A 21,913-nucleotide genomic window follows, 5' to 3' on the forward strand; every position below is an offset into this window, starting at 1 on the left:
ACGCTCCCTCCACAACTGAGAGGAGCAAATGAGACTTTCAACCTTCTCGGCAGGTGGTTTGGGTACAGAAACAGTAAAGGAGGCATGGAAGGTTTCACTTGGAACGTATGCAGACTCTTAGCCACAGTCTATGTCTCCCAAACAGAAACAACAAACCCCAAGCAAAGTTCTACTCATCTTTTTATGTACAAATGGTCAGTGGTACAGATGGAGTTAACTTTTTATAAATATCTGCAGCAAATCCCCTTAAAAAGCTGTGAGTAAAAACTATCTCTCTACACAAAGGGCCTGTCCATCCCCAAAAGTGTCAACTGCAGGATAGCCTATTCTTAGCCAGACACTTGTGGGGCCTCCTGGGAAGGGCAGCAGCGCTTAGGGACCAGGCAAGAGCCTTCCATCTCCCCAGAGAGCCGAGGTGACTTGAAGGTCATCTGTTGCCCAGGACCTGGGAGCGATTAAACTCTTTCTTCCCAAGACTTCGGTCTTCTTTGTCAAGCTGCTGATTAAGCGGTCTCTCTGTTTCCTGGCAGTGGCCCAGAGGGAGCGAGGAAAGGAAACTACAATAGTGCGAGGAAGTAAGAAACTGGGTATTTAGATTAAAAAAAAAAAAAAAAAAACACTTGGTAATCAATGTAACCCTGTGAAACCAAAGGATCCGATTCCCCAGAGGAAAAATTGTGATTTAGCATTCTGGAATCTACAAAGAAGAAGCGTTTTTGTTTTTTTTTTTTTTTAAGAAAAGATAATTACTTAGCACCAATTTCTCTCTCTCTGGTAATTTTTTCTTTGCCTTCAAGCCCCTGGCTGTGATCAACACAGCCGGAGCCCAGCGCAGCAGTGCTCTAATCAGTAACACAGCTGGGCAGGACCGGAGCGCGGTCACACGCCACGGAACAAGCAGTGCCTCTCAGGCCACCCTGACTCGGGGGACACAGCGGGCCCACAGTCTCCTCCTGGGCTTGCTCTGTGGCTCTCCAAGCCCAAGGGACTTCACTCAAAGCGACGCAGGTGGTTGTACAGTGACTGGACATAAGTGAAGACGCACATGGGATCCGGCTTGCGGCCCATCACCAGCATGTCCTCCACCTCGATGAGGCGCTCACAGTTGGCCAGGTTCCTGCAACACAGAAGTCCCATCAGAATGACAGTCCTTGCCATCAGCCAGCCCGACGGCCATCCTCGCCGCCCCAAGAACAGAACCCAGCCTGGAGCTGGAGCTCCCCAAGTGCCCCGCAACAGAGAATTCGGGTCACTCCAGGAGAACCTCTGGAGTCAGAGTCTAACCTAGTGTTTCCCAAACTCCCACATTCAGGACGCACGAATGCAACTCATTTCGATTTAAGTAAACTTACGTTAATTTTCAGGCAAATTAAATTTCACTTTGAAATTTTACTAAATTAAATGCCACTATAAACATAAATTTTATTTAGTCTAATTTTATTAAACACAAAAATTAAAAAATTCAACATATATCAGTAGTACACAGAAAATTGGCATAAACTATAAAATAAATGCATGATAGGTCCTTACATAACGTTATGGATAGGTTCTGCAACTTCAGCAAAATGATGTATAATGAAACCAGTTGACTGGAGTGCTGTCTCATAAACCATAAGGTCATGGGTTCAATTCCCAGTCAGGTCACATGCCTAGGTTGCACGTTTGGTCCCCAGTTGGGGTGCGTATGAGAGGCAGCCAGTCAACAACAATCAATGCTTCTCTCTCACATCGATGTTTCTCTTCCTCTCTCTCCCTCTCCTTTCCCCTCTCTAAAAATCAATAAGCATGTCCTTGGGTGAGCATTAAAAAAAAAAAACGCAACTGATTTCTGGATACTTATTTTGTATCCTGCTACTTTACTGAATTCATTGATCAGTTCTAGTTGTTCTTTGGTGGAAACTGTAGGGTTCTCTATATACAGCTCACATCATCTGCAAATAATGACAGTTTTACCTCCTCCTTTTCAATCTGGTTGCCTTTTCTTTCTTTTTCTTTTCTGATCACTGTGGCTAGAACTTCCAGTATTATGTTGAATAAGAGGGGTGAAAGCAGACATTCCTGTCTTGTTCCTAATCTTAAGGGGAAAAGCTTTTAGTTTTTGCCTGTTGAGTATGATGTTGACTGTGGGTTTGTCCTATATGGCCTTTATTATGTTGAGGTAATGTCCCCTCTAGTCCCACTTTGCTGAGAGTTTTTATCATAAATGGGTGCTGGGTTTTAAGTTTACCTTTTGTGACAGGATGGATGGACCTGAAGAGTATTATGCTAAATACCATATGACTTCACTTATTTGTGGAATCTAATGAACAAAATAAACTAACAAAGTGGAGACTCAGATACAGAGAACCGTCTGCCAGCTCTCAGAAGGGAGGGGTTGGGGGGGACTAGGTAAAAAAGTGAAGGGATTAAGCAAAGTAAAAAAGACTCACGACACAGACAACAATATGGTGATTGCCACAGGGAAGGAGGGGGTGGGAGAGGCAGAAAGGGGCTAAAGAGGGGATCAATGGTGATGGAAGGAGACTTGATTTGCGGTGGTGAACACACAACACAATATACAGATGACGTACATAGAACTGTACACCTGAAACCTATATAATTAACCAATGTTACCCAATAAATTTAAACATTAACTTTTTTTTTTTAATTGCCTAAAATCATCTTGTCCCTCTCCCCACACCGGGCCCTGTGCCTCTTGCTATGGGAAACACTAGTTCAACTTTTGGCCCACTGGTGCAGGTGTACGTGGGAACTGGGCCCTTCACTAGGCTGCAAAGAAAGCTGTTCCTGACACCACCCCAGCACGGAGGCAGCCGAAGGCCCCAGCTTCATGGAGGCAGGATGATGAGCATCCATAGTTAAGGGACATCGCACTGTGCTTCTCAGCACCGAGTCTTGCAGTAACAGCCAATGCCCTCTGGAGTGCCCAGCTGCACTTCCCCTGGGCACCAGATGTGGCTGACCTGGCATTACCAGGCAGAACCAAAAAAAGGCAAAAACAATTGCACTTGGTCCAATTATTGGTGTCCTTCCTTCAATAGCTGTGCGCACTTTTGTAGTGCCAGGAGTCCCCAGTCTTTTTTGCTCCACGTCACTAAGTGCATGCCTGGTAGGGTTCCCATCCCACCTCCATCCTTACTAGCTCTATGACCTTGGACGAGAGACTTAGCTTCTCGGGGCCTCAGTTTCCCTATCTGGAATAATAACCACCTTACCGGGCAGTATGAGGATTAGTGAGCTCACCCATGCAAACAAGATGAAACAGTGTCTGGCCATGGAAAGAGCTCAATAAACATTAGATATGCTCATTGCTGCTGTTTCTATCATCATGCTCAAATTTGAAATCTGCGTAGCCGAGTTGAGATCCTGGCTCTACCAGTTGCTTCACCTTTCTGTGCCATTTCTTTGGCAGAAGATTAACCTCCTGCCTCTGTTTCCCCTCGCAGTGGGCTCCCCCTTTGCTCCTTTTTGGGAGGTGGTATGTCTTCACATGCCTTGTACCCCAGAACTTGTGAACCAGTTCAAGCGATTCATGCAGCACCTTCTACCAGTCCCCTCCGAATCCTGGGCTTGCGTGCTCCGAAGGCAAGGACCATGACATTAGCACAGGGCCCAGTGCTGGCCTAATGCCAGGCCTCCTATCAGAAACCAAATGTCAAGGCGAAATGGAGACATCTGTCCCAGATCCCATTGCCGCCACCTCCTCGGTTTGGAGCGGGCGGCCTGTAAGAGAATCCAACAGCTTTGTGGGGTGGCGTGTGGTCTGGCCCAATGAGCGGGCACCCTTGCTCCCCAGGTCGGGCCAGAGCAGGGCTCGGTGTCAGGAAAGTCGGCGCCCTGACAAGAGCAGGCATGCAAAGGTACTTTGTCAATGGTCAAGGTCTGAAAGTCTGAGTTCTTCTGAGAGTCCTCCGGGGACCTGAGTCACCTTCCTGAGCTATCACTTAGCACCTGGTGCCCTCGTCCTCACCTGCGGCCCAGGGGGGGCACTTCCCAGGGCTGTGGTCAGGGGGTCTCAGGTGAGTGTGAGCAGGCTCTGCCCTTGTGTCCAGGGTTTCACCACTGACAGCGTGGCCTCGCGGTCCCCTTAGTAAAGGTGGGCATTAGTCCCCTGAACCTCAGCGTTGGGAGAGAATTGAAATAGCATCCTCCAAATACCGTCAGAAGCACCAGCCACCTCCGCGAAGGCCCTACCCTGGCTTGCTCACCTCCGGGCCCAGGACAGGGCCCTCATTTCTTCCAAGGGCGGTGCGAATCCCTCTGCACGTGGCGCGGGCCATGAGAAAGTTTTCCCTTAGTTTCTCGTACTCTTTTCCCTCTTCATACTTTTAACTTACTGGTCTCACAAAGCTATTCTCAGGTTGATCCCCCCTCCCCAAAAGAGCCCTGTTGGAAGAGAATCTTCATATCCATATCTCTCCCTGAAACTGAATATTCTGGTTCCTCCACTGTCCCCAAAGGGTGCCTGGGACCCCGTCCGCTGAGCTAGGTCTGATTTCCTTCTCGCCCCCTCACGGAGCACATCCAGAATTGCTGGCTCCTCCCAGGTGCTGTCCAACCTGTGCAGAGAGAGCCTTCTTTATCTTTAGGGTCACACGGACCCTCTGAGGAGCATCACCCCTGCCAGCCTGTGAGGCTTCGAGAGCAAGGGGGCAGTTGGCACCAGCGCTAAGGCCTCACCCTGGTGGCTGTGGGCAAGGCGCTGGCTTCCCCAGCAGACGACCAGGGGACAGGGCCACATTCATCTGGTCCCCACCCCAGCCGACCTCCCACAACAGTAATGACGAGATTGCTAGAAGCAGCTGCGAACACAGCTTATGAGACAGGATATGAGAAAAGAAAAATGATGATCAGCAACTTTTACAAAAATATTTAAGTCTCAGATATTAGAGGCCCCCATTGCCTTTTAAATATTTTTTAAAAACTGCTTTTGTATAAATGATACAAGCTTGTTTTAAGTAATTCAAACAACATGGAACAGTCCAAAGGAGAAACTACAAATCACTTTAAATGTCACCGCATAGCAAGAACCAGAGTTAGCATCTGTGTCCTGGCCATTTGAAATGAGTCTACTTAGCCCCACCTTGTGTGGGGTTAAAAGAGGTTTAGGGGGCTTTTCTCCTACTCCAGTTTACTGTGATCTTCAGAGAAGGGGGACGGGGAGGGGCTCTTTTTATTTATTTATACCTTCTCTAGGACCAGGATGCCAGGGCTCGGACGGGCAGCCTCCTATCTGGTTTTAGGCAGAGACACATGAACACTACAAATAGCCTGCCAGCCCCTTCTGCTCAGGGTAACCCGAGAGCAGGGCACATTCCCCGCAGGGCAAGTGTTAGCCTCAGGCCGCATGTCTGGCTCCACCGGAGATGAGGGAACGAGGTGCAGAGGGTCAAGTACCCGTAAAAGGGGCTGGTCCTCCCTCTTTCCAAGTCCTGAACACCTGTCCCACTAAAGGAGCTCATTTTGCTGTCAACACCACATCCGCTCACACAGATTTGGCCACGGGGAATCTTTGGTTCGGAGCGTTATTGCGGGGGAGGGGAAGCACAAGCCACTTTTACTCTGCAGGTTGCTGCTGCCTCTCTGCGCTATTAAGGCACTTGCTCAAGGAAGGATCTGGAAACTTTTCCTTCCTGTGTGAGGCAGACCCGATGTTTGGAGGCCCCATCCGTGTCCTCTATTCCCTTCATTGGAGCCCGGGCTCCTCTCCTCCCACACCGCCTGCTCCTAAATGGCATTTCTTAGCTCCAGCCTGCTGCCTGCGTGGCTTCTGACGGCTTCCCACCGCCCCGCGTGTCTGCTGAGCTCTGGCCGGCAAACCTAAGGGCTACCTGTGAAGACACTGGTAGACGGTATCTTCAAGCAGGTGTCCCTGTGCTTTCTTTCTAGCTTCTCTCACCAGCCTATTGTCCAAGTAGTGGGTGATCCAGGCTGCTATCCTCCCAAGCCTTGGCCAGGCAGACCCACTTTCCCACCCTCTCCGCTTAGTACCTTCAAGATAATCTCCCGGATGACTCATGATGGGAGGCACCCCCACCCCCACCCCCACCCCCAGGCTCTGAGCAAGTCCTGGCCCCCAGAGTCAGCAGAAAAACAAGAATTCACATCAAGGGCCTGGCAGACCACCCCCTGCCCCCAGCCAGGAGCAGACTCAGGCCACAGGAGGCAGGGCCAAGTTTTTCACCCGCACTGTTTGCTCTGGGGATGAGGGAGGCAAACCCTGGGGCAGCCCCCACCTCCACTCTCCCTGGCTGGGAACAGAAGAAACATCTGTTTGGAGTCTGGAGGCTCCGCGAGCGCAAACCTCGTGCTGGGAAAGCACAGCCACGCATCGCTCGGGCTCTGGCTGCCAAAGGAAGCCGTGGTCCCTGCGAGCTGGGGTGCAGCGCCACCGCCCATGGCCCAGGGCTGAGGTGACCACGGCAGCCAGGGCACGAGCTGGCACCACCTGGCCCACTGGACTTGATGGAGAACTCCGCAAGCCAAGTGTGGCCTAATCCACCAGGATGGGTCTTGGGGTACCCACAGTAGAGACCCGGTCCTGCAGACTCTGATTTTGGACTGTGCCTGTTTCTAGGCTCCAGAAAGCTGGGCCTCATCCTGGGGAAGCGCCCCTCCCCAACATCATGCACTTGGCTCTACTTCACCATCGTCTGGATCCAGTTGCATAACACGCTCCATCCAAAGCTGTTTCTGCAATTAGGATGACAGCTAATCCCAAGCAGCCAAGAAAGAGAAGGCTTTTAAAGTATACAAGCAGTTCTTATGACCCCAAGGGGGCCGGGAGTCCAAGTGCGTCATCCAAGACAACACAACAGGGGCAATACTCATGTTCCAGCAACTCGGGCCAGGGAGCAGGGAGCAGCCGGGTCTCCGTTCTGCCCCCAGGGTGGGGGCTGCTGCTCAGAGGGGCGGCTGCCTTGGCTCACAGCAAGCCCTTCAGTACCGAGTGTGGGCCTCATCACCTGCTGGCTCCCACTCCTTCCCTGGCCAGGCTGCTGTGGGTGTGGGGGCCTGGGAGGTGGGGCAGGGAATGGAGGAGGCCAGGCGGGGCTGGGGCGAGGGCTCCGCCCACCCGACAAGCAAGGAGAGCACCTCCTGGACATGGGCACTGGGTTCACAGACCGGAGACCAAGGCCGGTCGCAGATCTATCGCAGAAGCTTAAGTCACAGGCACAAAGGCGGGTGGGTGGGCAGGAGGTAATAAGAAATGTTCCCTTCAGGAAATTCTGCTTTGGGGAGCCCTTCCTTCCCTCTGACCTTCGTTCCCTTAGCTCTACAAGGCTTAGCATCAGGCGGCCCTGAACACCCTCATCTGTGCCCCATGCTGCCCTGGGCTCTAACAGGCTGCCGCGACGGCTCCCCTGCCCTCTGCCTCCTGCTTGTGTCTGCCCAACAAGAGGCTCTGGGGTGGGGGCAGGAGGAGAGTGAGGACAGGGCATTAATCCCTCCACCGCCCCCCAACTCCCTTCCTGCCAGGTCCCCATGAGCTGATCACACCCACTGCCCAAGAGCACAGCTCCTATCGGTCAGCCCTCTGGACACAGCGATGCTCCCGGGTTCCCCTAACTTCAGGCTGATTAGCCCGAGGGTGCTGCGCTGCACCCGGCTCCTTCCCTCACTGCTGCCCACGCCTTTGTAAGGAGCCCCTCCCTGACTCGGTAGGAATGCGCCCCTGCTGCACAGTGTGCTCCTGATGCTCTGGGGTCACCAACTGAGCTGGCTTCCCAAGTACCTCCGGAGCCCAGAACTGTCCCCACCCAACCTTCCTCCTATGAGCGGGTCTTAAGGAGGTAGGTGGTTTCATATGAATCCAGAAAAACAGTGTTTAGGCAAGCAAAAACCTACTTATTGGAGAAGTTTTTCAATGTCCCCCAGGCTGATGTTATTCCCTCTCCTTCTGATGAGCAGCTATGGCTCACCCAGGCGACTGCATCTTTCCACCAGCCCAGGGAAGCCAGACTCAGTGGTCTGGGGGACCTCATCCCGTTGCCCGTCATGCCCTGCCTGTGGCTGGTCTCCCAGACCACCCCCCAGAGGCCAGCCACCCAGCAAAAAGGGCAGCTGCCGCGAGAAGAGAGCCGGGCTCCACCACCAGGCTCTGCAGTCTCCCTGTCTGTACAGGACACAGACAGACCAGATGGCCTCAGGTCCTCGGCTCTGCAGACGGCTGCCCATATTCTGCCCACCCTGCTCGGGCTCGGGGACTGGGCCAGGGCTGGTAGGCAGCGGGACGGCCATGCACTCACTCAGCCATGGTGAAGGCCAGCTCGAAGTTCTGCTGCGGCTGCGTGGGGCTCAGCGCGCTGTAGTCAAAGGCGTCGGGGAAGAAGGAGTGCACCAGGGCGCAGAAGGCCATCCCGTCGCTCCAGCTGGAGGAGAAGTTCTGCAGGTCCACGTGCTGCACGCAAGGCGGGGCCCACGCGGGCGGGTGAGCGGTCATGGCCCACCTCAGCCCCACAGGCTGCTTCTCCCGGCCCCTCCCCAAGGTCCACCACCCACCCAGCTCGGCCACGGCCACAGTCGCCACACCTCACCCCATAAGGGGCACCGACCAGTCTGCACAAGTCCAGACATGGGACTCCTGGGACTTGTTGGGGACTGACTAGGGAGGCACAGTTTCTCTAGCTCCTACCCTCCGCCCCCACCTGGGGGTCTTGCCCTGGCCCGGGGAGCAAAAGCAGGGGTTGCTGCTTCATCAAGCCTCTGGCCGGGGTCCCAGGGCCCGGGGCTCACCTGATAGCCGGAAGTCTTGTTTCGACACCACTCGAGCAGGATCTGCTTGATGCTGCTGGCGCTGGCCACCCCAAAGCTCTGGGACCTCTTCAGCTTGGCCCGCACCTCACCTTTGCCCCTGTGGAGAGCACAGACCTGCCATGGGGGCCGTCCCTCCGCTGCCACCTCCTCTGAGAGGCGGGGAGTCCCCAGCCATTCTCACGGCACCGGGAAGATGACCGTACCTGCTCTGCACACCCAGGGGCGACGTTCCGTCAGTACACAGCCTCCCTCACCCCCCACGGCCACATCCAGGCGTGAGCCCCTCATACCAGCTACATAGCCGCCCTTGATGGTTCCCCTACTTCCAGCCTCCAGGTGTCCCTTGGGATCCCCTAACCCCTACTGTACTTTTCCTCCTGAGCCTCCCTCCTTCCTAGCCTAGAAGGATGGTTCCCTCTTCTGGGCCGCAAGGACACTTGCTAACAGCCAGGATGAGGCTGTCTGGGCCACTGGGCACACTCCCTGGGTCTGTCTCCCTCACTAGATTCGGAGCCTCAGGAGCTGACCCTCAGGTCCTTTCGTCATTGCCAGCCTGGGCTGCACCCTGCAAGCAGCAAGAGCCCCTGCCAGGCACTGACAGGGGGCCAGACAAGTGCACGAGGGTGGGCCATCTCTAACGGGTGGGTTCCAGGCCTGACGGAGGACTGCTGGGCACTTGGATCCTGCGTGTCATTTCCCAGCTCCTGAGGTAATCCCAATCGCCTGCCCTCCCAGTCCTCTCGTCACTCCCAGAAACCAAAGCAACTACAGCTCACAAGGGTCTTGGGTGTGAGGGCAGCCCGCAGCCCGTTCTGGGAATTGGGGAGGGAGAGGGGCTCTCATCAGGCCTGGCCTGGCTCCCTGCCCCCCAGCCCACCCTGTGGCCCAGCCCTGACTTTGTGAATTGCCCCAGAGTTTACACCTTAGGCAAGGACCCCTTTGCTGGGCGTTCTGGAGCCCAGTCCGGATCAGGACCTACTCTGGGCGCCCAGGCCTGGTCTGAGGACCGGTGTCCATACCTGCCCACTGTATCCTGCTCCCACTTCTCAAACAAAGCCTTCCGGGCCTGCGCACTGGAGGTTCGGGGCAGCGTCTGCGACCTCACCAGCTCCCTGCGACTCTCCCCCTGGTGATGGGCCTGAGTGGTGGCAGGCGGCTTCGGGGATGGGGGTGACTGAGGAGGCGTCACCAGAGGTGGGCTGAGGAGGAAACCACTGAGTCAGGAACGGGGGCCCAGCCGTCCCTAGGTCACACAGGCTCCTCCTCCCACTGAGCGCGGAATGAAGCAGAAAAGGGGGCTATGGTGGCAGGCAGAGAGGAGAAGGCACCACTTACTCCAGGCTCTGACCGGTTATGCAGGTTTTCTAAACTGAGCTGCGGCTGGCTGTGGGAAGCAGGCCTGGCCAGCCTGGCCAACTCTGGAGGGAGGATGGGCCCCCTCGCCCGAGGCAGGCGTCAATGCCCGAGGCGGGCAGGGGGCATCCTCTGAGGCAGCAGGTGTGCCCAGAGCCAATCCCAGCAGAACCAGGCTCCCCTCCTCCCCCTCCAATAGATAAGACCCCCTTTGTTCCCCATCCCCCCGCCCCTGAACAGTTTGCCAGAAAGTCACAATTCTTTTATTATTAAAAAAGAAAAAAAGAAACAAGAAAGCCAAGCCAGTCCCCCATCCTCATCTCCAATCACAGTCCAGCTGGCCTGGGGAACATGGGGACACCCCCAGGCCAGAAGGAGGCCTGTGCCCGCAGTGAAGCCCCTGCAGGCACACGCCAGCCCAGGGCCTCTCCAGGTGCCTTCAAAGCCCATGGGCAGGAAGCACCCGGCTTTAAAGGACCTTAGCCAGGGTGGATGGATCAAGAGGAGAATGGGAGACCTGCCTACCCGCCTTCCTCCAGGGGAAGACTTGCTTTAAAGGGCCCACAGAGAAACCAGCCTGCAGCCATATTTCTCCAGACAAAGCCCCACTGCCTCGTGCCCCTGCTCCAATCCTGCCCAGCACCCTGCTGTCTCGATTCTCTGCAGGCGACATGCCAAGGAATGTGCCTCCTCCTGGAGTGGGCACAGGCAGCTCCCTGCAGGCAGCCACAGCACCCTGTCCCAGACAGCACCTAGGGAGCAATGACCCCACCCGCCAGGAGCATGGGCCTGACTCACCTGTCATTGTTCCTGCCTGCTGTCACTGCCCCATAGCCAGAGCCCAACAAAGGCCGTGGGAGAGAAGAATTCTTCTCTGCAGGACAAAGGGAGGGAGAGAAATAACAACCCCTGGTCTCAGGGAGGGCCAGCCCCTGCCTGCCTCCCTCACCTGGCCAGCCCTGCACCATTTACCCAGCGCCACTCCACACCCAGGCAGGACCCCTAGGCGGAGCTGGCCCCACCTCAGCCACCAGCTGAGGAAAACGGAGGCTGGGGACACAGAGAATGACATAAAAGGGCTTTGAAGGTTTGCCTACCTGCTCTGGAGAGCACAGAGCCCAGGGCCTCCTGTGCTCTGTAGCCAGCTAATACCTGGTTCCCGAACATTCACTTTGGAAGCCTGTACGGCCCCAGCCTGGTCCACCACTGAGGCATGACCACAAGCCCCAGTCAGGCCTGCGGGCACTATGCCAACACGTGCAGGGTAAAAGGCCACCTACTAACCACAGCCTCGGCCCATCATCAAAGCCATGGCTGTCACCTGCAAAGGATGATGCTATTTCATGGCCTCTCTGGAGGACGAGCCTGGCAAGAAGGGGCCTCACTGGAGGGTGCGGACAGACTAGAGGAGGGAGTCAGTGACAGGCAGGGGAGCTGGGGTCTGACCCAGATTTTCTGAGTCTCTGGCTAAACCCTCCCTGCCCCTGCCCGCCCTCCCATACCAGAGATGGCGTCTGCCCCAAAGCCCCTGCTCCTACCACTGGGACTGGGCGTCCAGGGTTTGGTGGTCTCACTGGGGCTCGAGCTGAGGCCCCCCAGGACGGTGACAGATGTGGGTGAGAGAGCTGTGGCTGAGGTCTCCCCAGAGAACCTCTCAGAGACCCGCGTGACGGCCATGACTGGCTGGTGCGGTGGCCCCAAGGAGAGGCTCATGGGGCGAGGCTTGGGGAGCTCTGGTGCCGGGAAGGTCTGGGCGGCCTCTGGGGGTGGTATATCACCTGGACCTGGAACACATGATGGGGGGAGGAGGGCTGTAGGTGTCAGCCATGGCATCTACAGAGGCTTGAGATGCCCCAGGAGGGCTCTCGCCACCCTGAACCCTCCTCTCACCTCCTCCAAGAAGGCCTCCTTGTTCACTCCAGATTCCCTGAGCTCTCCCTAGTGTGGACTTCCCACTGCTCCAACCAGAGCTGACATCTGCTCCAACTTCCCCTCACAGCCAGGTCAATGAACACCCTCTACCTGTCAGTCCACCCTCTTCCGTGCTCAGGCTCGGACAATTCCTCAGCCCCTGTTTGCATTTCTCCAGACACTGGAAAGCTCACCCGCTTCCAAGATCTCGCATTTCCCTCTGTGTTGAAAAAGTCTACTCCACCCTGAATGAGGCTGCTCTCCCGGCAGCCTCTCCATGAGTTGGGGTTTAGGCTCAAGTCCCCCACCCAGCTGGGGGATGCCTGGCACAGATGCACAGCTGCCAAGGCCCTGACCCCCAAAGATACCCACCCACCCTTTCTGCCATCAGCCCCTACCTGCCCCTGGCTGGTGCCCGTTCTCAGTGAAGCATAAGTTTGAGGTCCTCCTCATCTCCGACTCGCTGGCTTCGTCCTGATGATCCACACTCTGCAGAGACACAAACACTGCAAAGGCCCAGTCGGCCAGGGCCGGGTGCCCATGCCCAGAACCAATCCCCAAAGCCCCTCCTGATTCTGGCAGGGCAAACAATATTCACGTGAGAGAGAGCTAGCGCAGGACATACCCTGATGGGCCAAAGACATATGGCAAGCTGGGACAGCCCCAGCGCCGGCTCTGGAGCCCCCGGGATCCAGTGAGGCAAATGCTTCCACTGGGCTCATCTCAGAACCCAAAAGTGCTAGGGACAAAGGTCAGGACAGAGGTACCAAAGGCACGTGCGCGATGGCCCCCATGCTGGACCGGGTGATGGTCAGGAGAACCTGGCTCCAGCTCAACGCAGCTGAAAGTGGTGTGGCCGCCTGTGTGGGAGCGGCTGAAGCCCAGAGACGTACGCAGCTTGTTCTGGGCGGCAAGGGCACTGGGGCCTTTGCACCGGGTGCAGGATCACAAGATGCGCCCGGATGTCTGGAGCACAGCGGCTCCCCATCCACTCTATGCTGCTCACATGCAGGGCTGCAGAGAGAGCCAAGCCCAAGAGCCAGTGGGGGGCCTGGCATCCTGGCGGTGCCAGCCACCACCAGGTGACTTGGGTTAGGTCATGCCGCCGCTGGGTCTCAGATGATTTGTTGGAAATATGCGAGTAGGCTATGCAAGGGCCATCTGAGCATCTACCAAGTGTCAGGCCTTTTTTCTGGGCAGGCCACTTCTACCAGCTTGCTCTGACCTCCCAGGTAGGTGCTGCCAGCCCCATTTTACAGATGGGACCCAAGGGCTCAGAGAGGGAATGTACACAGTCCAAGGTCACAGCCAAGATTTGTAGCCGGGAGGGACATTCCCGTCAGCTATGGTCCTGCCCCTCTCACAGTAAGGGAAGTGGGGAGGGCTCAGCATCTGTGAGGCTGCAGGGGTCTGCCGGCAGAGGGGAACCAAAGCAGACCCCTGCCGGGGGTTCTTCTAAGAACCTACAATGGCTGGACTGAGAGAGGGAGGCTGTATCTCTCCCTAGATGCCCCCAGGCTGGCCCATTTGTCTATAGGTTCCCAGGTGACCAAAGCCCATCCCTGGGCCCTGGACTCAGCTACTCCTGCAACCAGTGCAAGGGGTACAACCCTACCATTGAGGAATCAGCCTGGTGGGGGAGCCAGGACTGTGGGCAGAGCAGCCAGCGCCAGGCAGTTTGAGGGTGTGTGCCTAAGACAGACCTCAGCCAGCCAGCAGGTCAGGGAGGGCTTCCCAGAGGCAGGGGTGCCCGAGCCAAGTCTAGAGTAAGCCAGGTGGACAAGGAAAGGAGACCATTCCCAGCAGAGTAACTAGTGTCTGCAAAGGCAGACAGACATCAGGGCCTAAAGTATTCTGATCTGGTGGCTGCAGAAGCACCATGCAGCAAGGTGCCAGCCCCAAGAACTTGGACTTGACTCCTTGAACAAGAAGGAGCCCAAGGTCATCACCTCTGTGTTTTAGGAACATTCTTGAGAAGCCAGGAAGAGCGTGGTATGGAAGGGGGAAACTAGATGGCCAGCCACCTCACTAGTCCCAGGTGGGGACATGGGGAGGGGAGATGGGGACAGTAGGAGAGCAAAGGACAAAAGGACTCAGGGCTTTGGGGAGAGTGAGTGAATGTGGAGTGAGCAGAGGACGCCACTCTTCCAAGCGCAGTGATGGGGCTAGGCAGGGAAGGGGCGTTGGTGGGGAAACAAGAACTTCAGCTTGGACCTGACCAGGGTAAGGTGCCCTGGGGCGTCAGGGAGTTGAGGTCAGGAAGTAGCTGGATATCTGAGTGTGAAGTTTAGGAGGAAGGACAGACAACTGATGAAGAAGCACAGCAGAGGAAGAGCTGGCGGAGCTGACAGGGCCAGGGATGGAGCCCCACAGCCGAGAGGCAGGAGAGGCATCTGCAGGTGAGAATGAGAGGAGCGGCCAGGCAGGCAGAAAGGAAACCAGGGGAATGCTGGAAAGGCAGGTGGAAGTGTATCAAGAAGTCAGGTGTGTCCGAGGCAGCCAGAGGTGGCCTCAGGTCAAGGAAGAGAAGGTCAAGATAAGATCTAAAAGTCATCCACTGGGTTTAGCAAAAAAGAGGTCACTGGCACTGTTCAGGGACTGAATCGGAGGTGGGGGGAGGACAGAGGACATGGCCCGGAGGAGAAGCCAGGGAGAAATGGAGACCACACAGTAACTTTGGCAGTGAGGGCAGAGGGACGAAGGGGTTGGAGGGGGTTCTTTCAGATGGAAGGGCTAGGACATTTACAGGCTGAGAGAAAGGCTCCAGCAGGCTGAGGGGACCCTCTGCAGAGCGGGGTCTCTAGGAAAGTGAGAAAGGACAGGACTCAGAGCCTGGCCTTGGAGAGGACGTGACCCCTCACCTTCTGATTCAGGAGGATAGAGTGGGAGGGGCCAGGCCTACTCCAAGGAACAGTGGAGAGGGTGGGGGTGCATCTCCAGGCAGCCCAGCATGGGGAGGGCACCCCGAGAGCCATACCATTGCTAACTTGAAGCCAACTCAGCAGGAGGTGGAGAAACAGTCCATCCTGAACCCCGGCCCCACCTCTCACCCGGTTCCGCCCAGCTCTGGGGTCTCCATGTCCCCACCCACTCACCTTGCTCCGGTCCAACAGGTTCCACAGGTCCCGGCAGGGGCCTGGAGGGACGGGCTGATGGCGAAACCATTTCCCAGGAATGTGGGTCTCTATGGGGTGGGGGGTCCCCCACAGACACCTGCCCCTGCATGTTGCAGACCCACACCCCCCACGGTGCCCCAGGAGACCAAACACCACAAGCAGACAGGAAGGAGGTTCTGGACCCGCTGGATTCCTGCCAAGGGGAAGCGGACAGGGCGAGCGCATGCTGAGAGGACCCACTGCCTCCGGGTGGGGCGGAGCCCAGGCTCCCAGGTCCCCCTGCCCCTCACTCCTCCGTCCCTGTGACTGGAGCCACTCCTCACTCAAGGAAAGGACCCTGCTCACACCTCAAGCCAAGGGGCTGTTTTGGAGACCACCCTCCAACACACTATCACATAAGCCCAGGGTGGAGAGGGTCGCCCCTAGCCTCACACCTAGACTAAAGGCACTAGCAGAGTCAAGGTTTGGGACTCGGGTGCCCTACCCCACAAAGCACTCTGGCCTTGCAGAGGGCAGAGAGGACAAGTCAAGACAAACTTGTCTCCTAGAGCCTAGGCCAGGGGAGGCCACCTTAGTCAGATTAGGGGGAGGAAAACGTGTGTGTGTGGGGGGGGTGTCCACCCGAGCAGGACCTGAGCGCTTGAGCCAAGGAGCTGAGCTGGGCTGGAGCGAGCATGTCTCCTGGTCCCCAGCCCACCCACGGAGGCCTCTGCAGGTCTCCCAGGGGTCTTCCTTAGATGGGGGCAGCCTGCACCAGCCGTAGGGACAGGAAGCAGGGAGGGACCTCTGTGTGCTGGGCAGAAACCACTGGAGAGCCCTGGGGACAGGTACTAGTCCTGTTGACTGGCTCCAGCAGCTCCAAGCTCCCCATCTGGGCTTTGTCTTAAGAAGGGGAGGCTGCCTGTGAGGGATCCCGGGCCTGGGAGTGTTGGGGGGATAGGCAGGGATGCAGTAAATCTGATTTCAGAGACCCTCTCGCTGGGGACTTTTGTAAGAACAGGAGTAGTATTTTAGGCACTTGGTACTGCCTGATCCCACGCAGCCTCACGTGTGGACACAGGAGCCCATGTGTATGCCCAGCACAGCCCACATGTGGCCAGAATCCCTATGCTAAGCCAGTTAACAGGGCTGCCCTCCTCACTCACACCAGTTTTAAAGACTCAATTCAAACTTCTCCCCAAAGCATTTAACTCCCTTATCACACAATGTGTCTGGGAAAGGAAGGCAGATAAGGCGAGTCTGGTTTCTTTCATGGTCAGGCCTGACACCTCACTCCTGGCAGTAGTTCCTAAGGGACTCCACTACCTTGGCCATGGGGACCCAATGGCTCCAGCTCAGCCGAGAGGACATTTCTAGGGAATAGAGGACACTTCCAGGGAACCACTGTGGCCCAGCCTCTAGGGTGTGGCCAGCCCACAGGCTGCTGCCATCCACTGCGGACCCCCAGCCAGTTCCCTCCACCCACCAGACCACAGCTGTGGCTCTGTGGACACTCTTGTGAACAGCTTGGGCTGATGTCACTGTTATAACTATTTACTCCACTCAGTGGGAGAGGCTCTACTGGGCTGGGCCAACACCCCTGGGTTTAGCTACAAGGAATCTGAGGTCTAGCTGGGAGGAGAAGGCCCCCAAAGCCTCAATGCAAATGCCTCCAAACCAGCTGTCTGCTCCAGGGACTCAGGCCTCCTACAGGGAGTCCTCCCTGGTTATTCCTACCCCACTGCCCTGCCCTCTCCCTCCTCCCTGGCTGCTCTTCTGTCTCCTTACTACCTGGCTCCCATCAGACCTGTCTAAGCCAGATGAGCAAGGTTCTTAGCAAGGTCAAGGTTGTGTACTCGGAATTTGATTACATGATCAATGCTTTCTGCACTGAGTTCAGGGCTCATGCTGAGTATGACCCACCTCCAACCCCTACAGCCTCCACTCCAAAGCAGCAGGATGCAAAAGGGTCTCCCAGACTCATTGCTTGTCACATAGGGGCGGTGTAACACCAGCCTCCACAATGCCTGGCCAGAGCTACCACTTCTGGTGTGCGAATGAGACCCTCACACCCAGAACACCCCTGTGATAAAGACAGCGGGGGTGGGGGTGGGGGTATGAAAGGCCAGAAAAGCAGCAGCCCCTGTACCCAGCCATGACCCTGCCCAGTCTTGCCCTGGTGCCCTGATTCCCTGTTCACAACCAAGCACCCGAAAACACACTGTTGGTCACAGCACATGTGCGGGAACAGGTGGAAGGCTCCACACAGCCCTCTTCACTGCCAGAAACTGGCTGGGAGCCTGTGTCAGGGCTTCTGAGAGGTGGGCTGCAAGAGAAGTGGGAGCCAGTGCTTCTTGTCGGGTAGGGGAAGCTGCCTCAGGCCCAGGGAGCCATGCTCAGGAGGCTTCGAAACCTCTGACCCCACTGGAGACCCTGGCCATCCTCCACCCACAATCCTCAGCTACGCTTGCTGTTCTGCCTCATGCCAGGTCTTTCTGCAGTCCACAACCTACTCCACAACCGTGTATCCATCCTCTTCCTCCAGTCACTATAGAATCACTGCTGACCCCCAACTTCTTTTTCCAGAAGGCTCCCCTCTCATTTCTAAGGGTGGGCTCTCTAGGGCCTTTTAGCTCCCTGGCAGCTCCATGCACAAAGACAAGCAGGGGCTGCAGCTCGCGGGGTGGAGGAGAGCGAGCTCGAGCTTCTGCGCAGGGCTCCTGGCCACTGTCTCCTTCTGCACAACTGGAGACCTCAGCCACTCCAGAGCTTCAATTACCAGCTCTGCCCTGATATCTCCCTGTGGCCTTGACCTCTCTTAGTGCAGCAGATCTGGGACTCCACCTGCTCCGGGACAGCTTCATCCTGGATGGGGCACAGCCCCTCACACTCAGCATGACCCAAATGAAACCCAGCACCTCCACCAGATCTGTGACTCAGCAGCCCCCCAGGCAGGGCTCCCTGTGCCTCCCTGTTCACACCCAAAGACTATCTCACCCTGCTGATCCTCCCTTTGAGATCCTCCTCCAAGGCAGCCCCAGCTCTCCATCCACCCACTACCATGCTAGCTATGACTGTCCTCTCTCTTTGGACCATCACAGTTAAGCTAGCCTGTCTCCAACCACCCTCCAACCCACCGTCCATCCTTGAGAGAACTTGCCAGATACAAGGAGGACCCAGTCCTTCCCCTGCCTGTTGCCCCTCACCCCCCTACCCCCCCATAACTGAGAGGACTAGTTCACCTCAGTTGATCATGGTCAACTCCCACTGAAAAAGTTGGATGGCTGGAGAGAATCCTCCCACATATGTACATGTATATATATCCATACATGTACGACTCTGGGGGTATTTTTGGTTAAAACTTGGGCAGCTGCTTCCACGAGCAGACAAGCAGCAAATGCATGTTAAAACAAAACCTCAGAAACAGCCCATGACACAGTTTATTAGGCACATATGAGCCTGCAGTGATGACTTTATATCGTGGACACATAGCGTCATACTCATAGGACAGAATTAAGTGTATCCATATTTCCAGACACCTCCCACAGAGCACTGGGACACCCAGGGGCTCTGCCATCAGCACATGTTTAAGTACCTCTCATGCCTCAGGACAAAGCCCAGCTCCCTTACCCGGAATCCAGGGGGCCTTCACAACTTGCCCCTCCACTCTCATACCTCCCAGGCTCCCTCTGGACAGGGGGTCCTTTTAGTCTTTCAGAGGATGCACACACAGCCCCCTACAGCACCCGGGTCTACACCAGCAGCACAAGTGGCCCTGGGACACCTGCTGGGCAGGGGTGACTGTGTTTGGAGCAGAACATCTGTCCTGGCTGCCTGCACTGTTGGTACTGCTCTGTCTGGGGCCACCTCCCACTCAGGCTGGGACCTCCAGGGCCAAGGGCTAATCTGATCCCCTCCTCCCTGTCGCTCTGAGGTGCAGCCCAACCCACACAGGAGACCAGAGTGCCTCATGGGTTGAACCAAGGAGCGGCAGCAGGTGCAGACTCCTCACACGTAGACCCTGGAAACCCAACCCCAGAGCACATGTCTGAGCAGGGTGGAAAATCTCACCTAAGAGCCACTGCACACACCATGGAAACATTCTAACCGGCCACTCCAGAGGTCCCCATGCACCGGGTCGTGACTAGTCCACACCAGCCTCTGCCCCACCCCCACGCAGCGTGGGCCTCCGGCCAGTCACTGAGCTCAGGAATCTAGACACTGTTCAAGGTTGGTTTCTCCATCTCTCCCTTCACGGTAAGGGACTTGCCCCCTGCAGTGCGAGTTCGCAAACAATGCAGCCTGGCTGCACCGGACCAGACTGCGTCCTCCCTCTCCCGCCCCCCCCCCACCCCCGGGCTTGAGTTCTCAATCCGGGTTAATCGATAACTGGAACCGTCAGGCCTCAGTGAAGCGGCAACGTGGGGGGCGGGAGAATGGAGGTGGAGGAGTAGGGGATGCTGACCATTCCAACACGTCCGCGAGACCCAGGGCAATGTTGAACGGTCAGCGGCCGAACCACAGCGGGGAGAGGAAGGCAACTCAGAGCAAACAAGTCCCGGCTCCACAAAAGGAAGGGGGTCCGAGACAGGTGCAGCAGGCCGACTAAGATAGTGCTTCTCTGCCTTCTCCAACTCCAAAGTGGCAGTCGGACTCCCACCACCGAGTCCTCACGGTCAGTGGAGGAACTGCCCCCAGCCCAGCAGACGCATGCACTCGGGGCGACTGGGAGGCACCTGCGGAGCCCCACGCCCCGGCGCTCGCACCCGCGCTCCCCGAGGCTCACCTGGCCGCGGCCGGACAGCGAGAAGGTGGCGTGGCTGGCGAAGCGTGCAGTGCCCAGGCGAGGCGCGTGGTCTGGGACGGCGGGCGCCGGCGGAGGGCTGGGCGTGCCTGGTGTGCCGGGGGCGGGGGACAGCCCCGCCGCCAAACCCAGTGCCTCCACCTGGCGCGTCAAGCGCTCGAGCTGCGCCTGCAGCCGCTGGTTGTCGCGCTGCAGTTCGGCTACGGTGCGCGCCAGCGGGCTGGCCAGGCGCAGCGCGTCGGCCACGCGCCGCTCCACGCCGCGCTGCAGCCCCTGCATGTCCTCGTGCAGCGCGCGCACCGCGCCCTCCAGCGCCGCCTCGTAGCGACCCAGCGCCTCGCGCACCACGCGCGCCTCCGCGGCGTCTGGAGCCGGCTCCATGGCCGAGCAGGGTGCGCAGGACTGAGAGCAAACCTGGCAGCCAGAGAAGCCAAGCTCCGCAGCAGCCGGGACTGGCAGCCCTAAGCTGAGCTCGCCGGAGGGGCGGTGGGTGGGGCGGATGGGGGGCGGGGCGGGCCCCCGGAGCCCGGGGACTGGGTGCCGCGCGGGGGCGGGGGCGGGGCCTCGGGGGGCGGGTCCGGGCCCGGCTCTGGGACGCCCCCTTCCCTGGAGGCCGGCTGGGTCCGTGCGGTTGTGGGGGCCCCGTAGACGCTCAAGAAGAGCTCGCCCCGCCTGTCCGCTCCCTCGGTGCAAGTCGTGGGGGAAGTGCTGAGTCCGAACCCCTCTATCCCGGAGGAGCGGCGTGCGGCCTGGGAGAGGGGCTGCGGGCCCACCGGAAGAAGACCTTGCCCAGCAAAGTGGCCTTTACTTTGGAGACCACCGACGAGGGTTATGCTTTCCTTCTCACACGCAGGTCCCGGGTCCCACTGAGAGTGGGGACTTCCCGACTGCTCTGGGAGACTTGAGAGCAGCAGCAGCAGTCCCCAGAACTGACCCTGACCCTCACCCTGTACCTGGCACTGCCTTCTCTACTACATGGGTACTGATTCTCATGAGCATATACATATACACCTGTGGGACCTTTGCCTGGATTTGTGTGCACCTGTTATAGAACCTAAGAGAGAAAAAGACAGGTGGTGAGGTTTCCTCACTGTCTCTCCCCTCCAGCCCCACTCTGTGTAGCAGGATCTTTGTGCCCTTCCCACCACCAGTGGTCAGTAGGGGCTCCAGGCTCACCAAGGGGCTTGTGTTAGGAAATCCGGAGAAGCTAAATTCAGACAGAGAGGAAAGGGTTTAGGGACTAATCTCCAAATCCTGGGATGGGCGACTTTGGGACTAATCACCCCTTCCCTCCATTAGAGCCTAAGTCACTGGCCTCTAGCCATAGGCCAGGGCTCCCACCTTTATTCCCTCTCAATGCTACTTTTATGCCTGAACCCAGGTAGTCCTTGCTTCCAACACCTCCCACTCCCAGAAAGGGAGGAATGGAAACAGTTGTTCCTTTAGGATGATAAGAGTTATGGGCACAGATACAGTAAATATGCATGTATACTGTATTGTAAAACTGATTTAAAATAAAAATAGGCACACCCCATCTTTGTCTGTGCAAAAGACCTTTCCTGATGAGCCTTCTCCTGCTCAGGCCTGGCCCACCTGAAGGATTCCTGGTGCCTGAGCAGGCACAACCAGATGACTGAAGAAATGAGAGATTGAAAGGCTTGTGCCTGTAGCATTAGGCTTCCAAAGATGTTTGGAGCCACGGACCTTCTGGGCCGGCCTGCAGTGCCCCAAAGGAGCTGGATCAGCCTAACAGATGCTGAGTGCTAATCCCCCTTCCCCCTCCACCATGGGGACAGGAAGGAACGCTGGGTTACCTAATCCAAGCAGCCTTCCAGCAATTATTTCATGAGAAAGTCAAGTGCCAAAAGGCGTGCATGTTGGGGGGGCGGAGAGGGGGTCCAAATAGCTGTCTGGATAGGGTAAGCCAAACTGTGAGAGACACTGCTGCTTCAGCTTCCGCCCCAGATAGCACTTGTAGCTCTTACAGGTCTGA

General features: G+C 57.0%; 1 protein-coding gene across 1 annotated transcript; it reads right to left on the minus strand.

Annotated features, from left to right (window-relative positions):
- Positions 1-719: 719 nt before the first annotated feature.
- SMTNL2 (smoothelin like 2) lies at positions 720-20,356 on the minus strand. The gene is made up of 8 exons (XM_090292228.1): positions 19,903-20,356; positions 12,420-12,510; positions 11,649-11,894; positions 10,909-10,984; positions 9,777-9,956; positions 8,737-8,854; positions 8,250-8,401; positions 720-1,117 (listed from the first exon to the last, which is right to left on the minus strand). The coding sequence occupies exons 1-8, from the start codon at positions 20,299-20,301 to the stop codon at positions 991-993; spliced, it is 1,389 nt and encodes a 462-aa protein (XP_090148354.1). The 5' UTR covers positions 20,302-20,356; the 3' UTR covers positions 720-990.
- Positions 20,357-21,913: the final 1,557 nt, after the last annotated feature.

This window comes from Furipterus horrens, unplaced genomic scaffold (assembly GCF_987537825.1).
Source record: "Furipterus horrens unplaced genomic scaffold, mFurHor1.1.pri manual_scaffold_11, whole genome shotgun sequence".
In the NCBI taxonomy this organism is placed as follows: domain Eukaryota; kingdom Metazoa; phylum Chordata; class Mammalia; order Chiroptera; family Furipteridae; genus Furipterus; species Furipterus horrens.

Excerpts from the sequence above, each read along its gene's own strand:
- SMTNL2 (XM_090292228.1), bottom strand. The coding sequence starts at position 20,301 with ATGGAGCCGGCTCCAGACGCCGCGGAGGCGCGCGTGGTGCGCGAGGCG. Across the intron at positions 9,957-10,908 it reads GCAGGCAGGAACAATGACAG|CCCACCTCTGGTGACGCCTC; the intron begins GTGAGTCAGGCC and ends TTTCCTCCTCAG. Across the intron at positions 1,118-8,249 it reads CTGGCCTTCACCATGGCTGA|GAACCTGGCCAACTGTGAGC; the intron begins GTGAGTGCATGG and ends TCTGTGTTGCAG.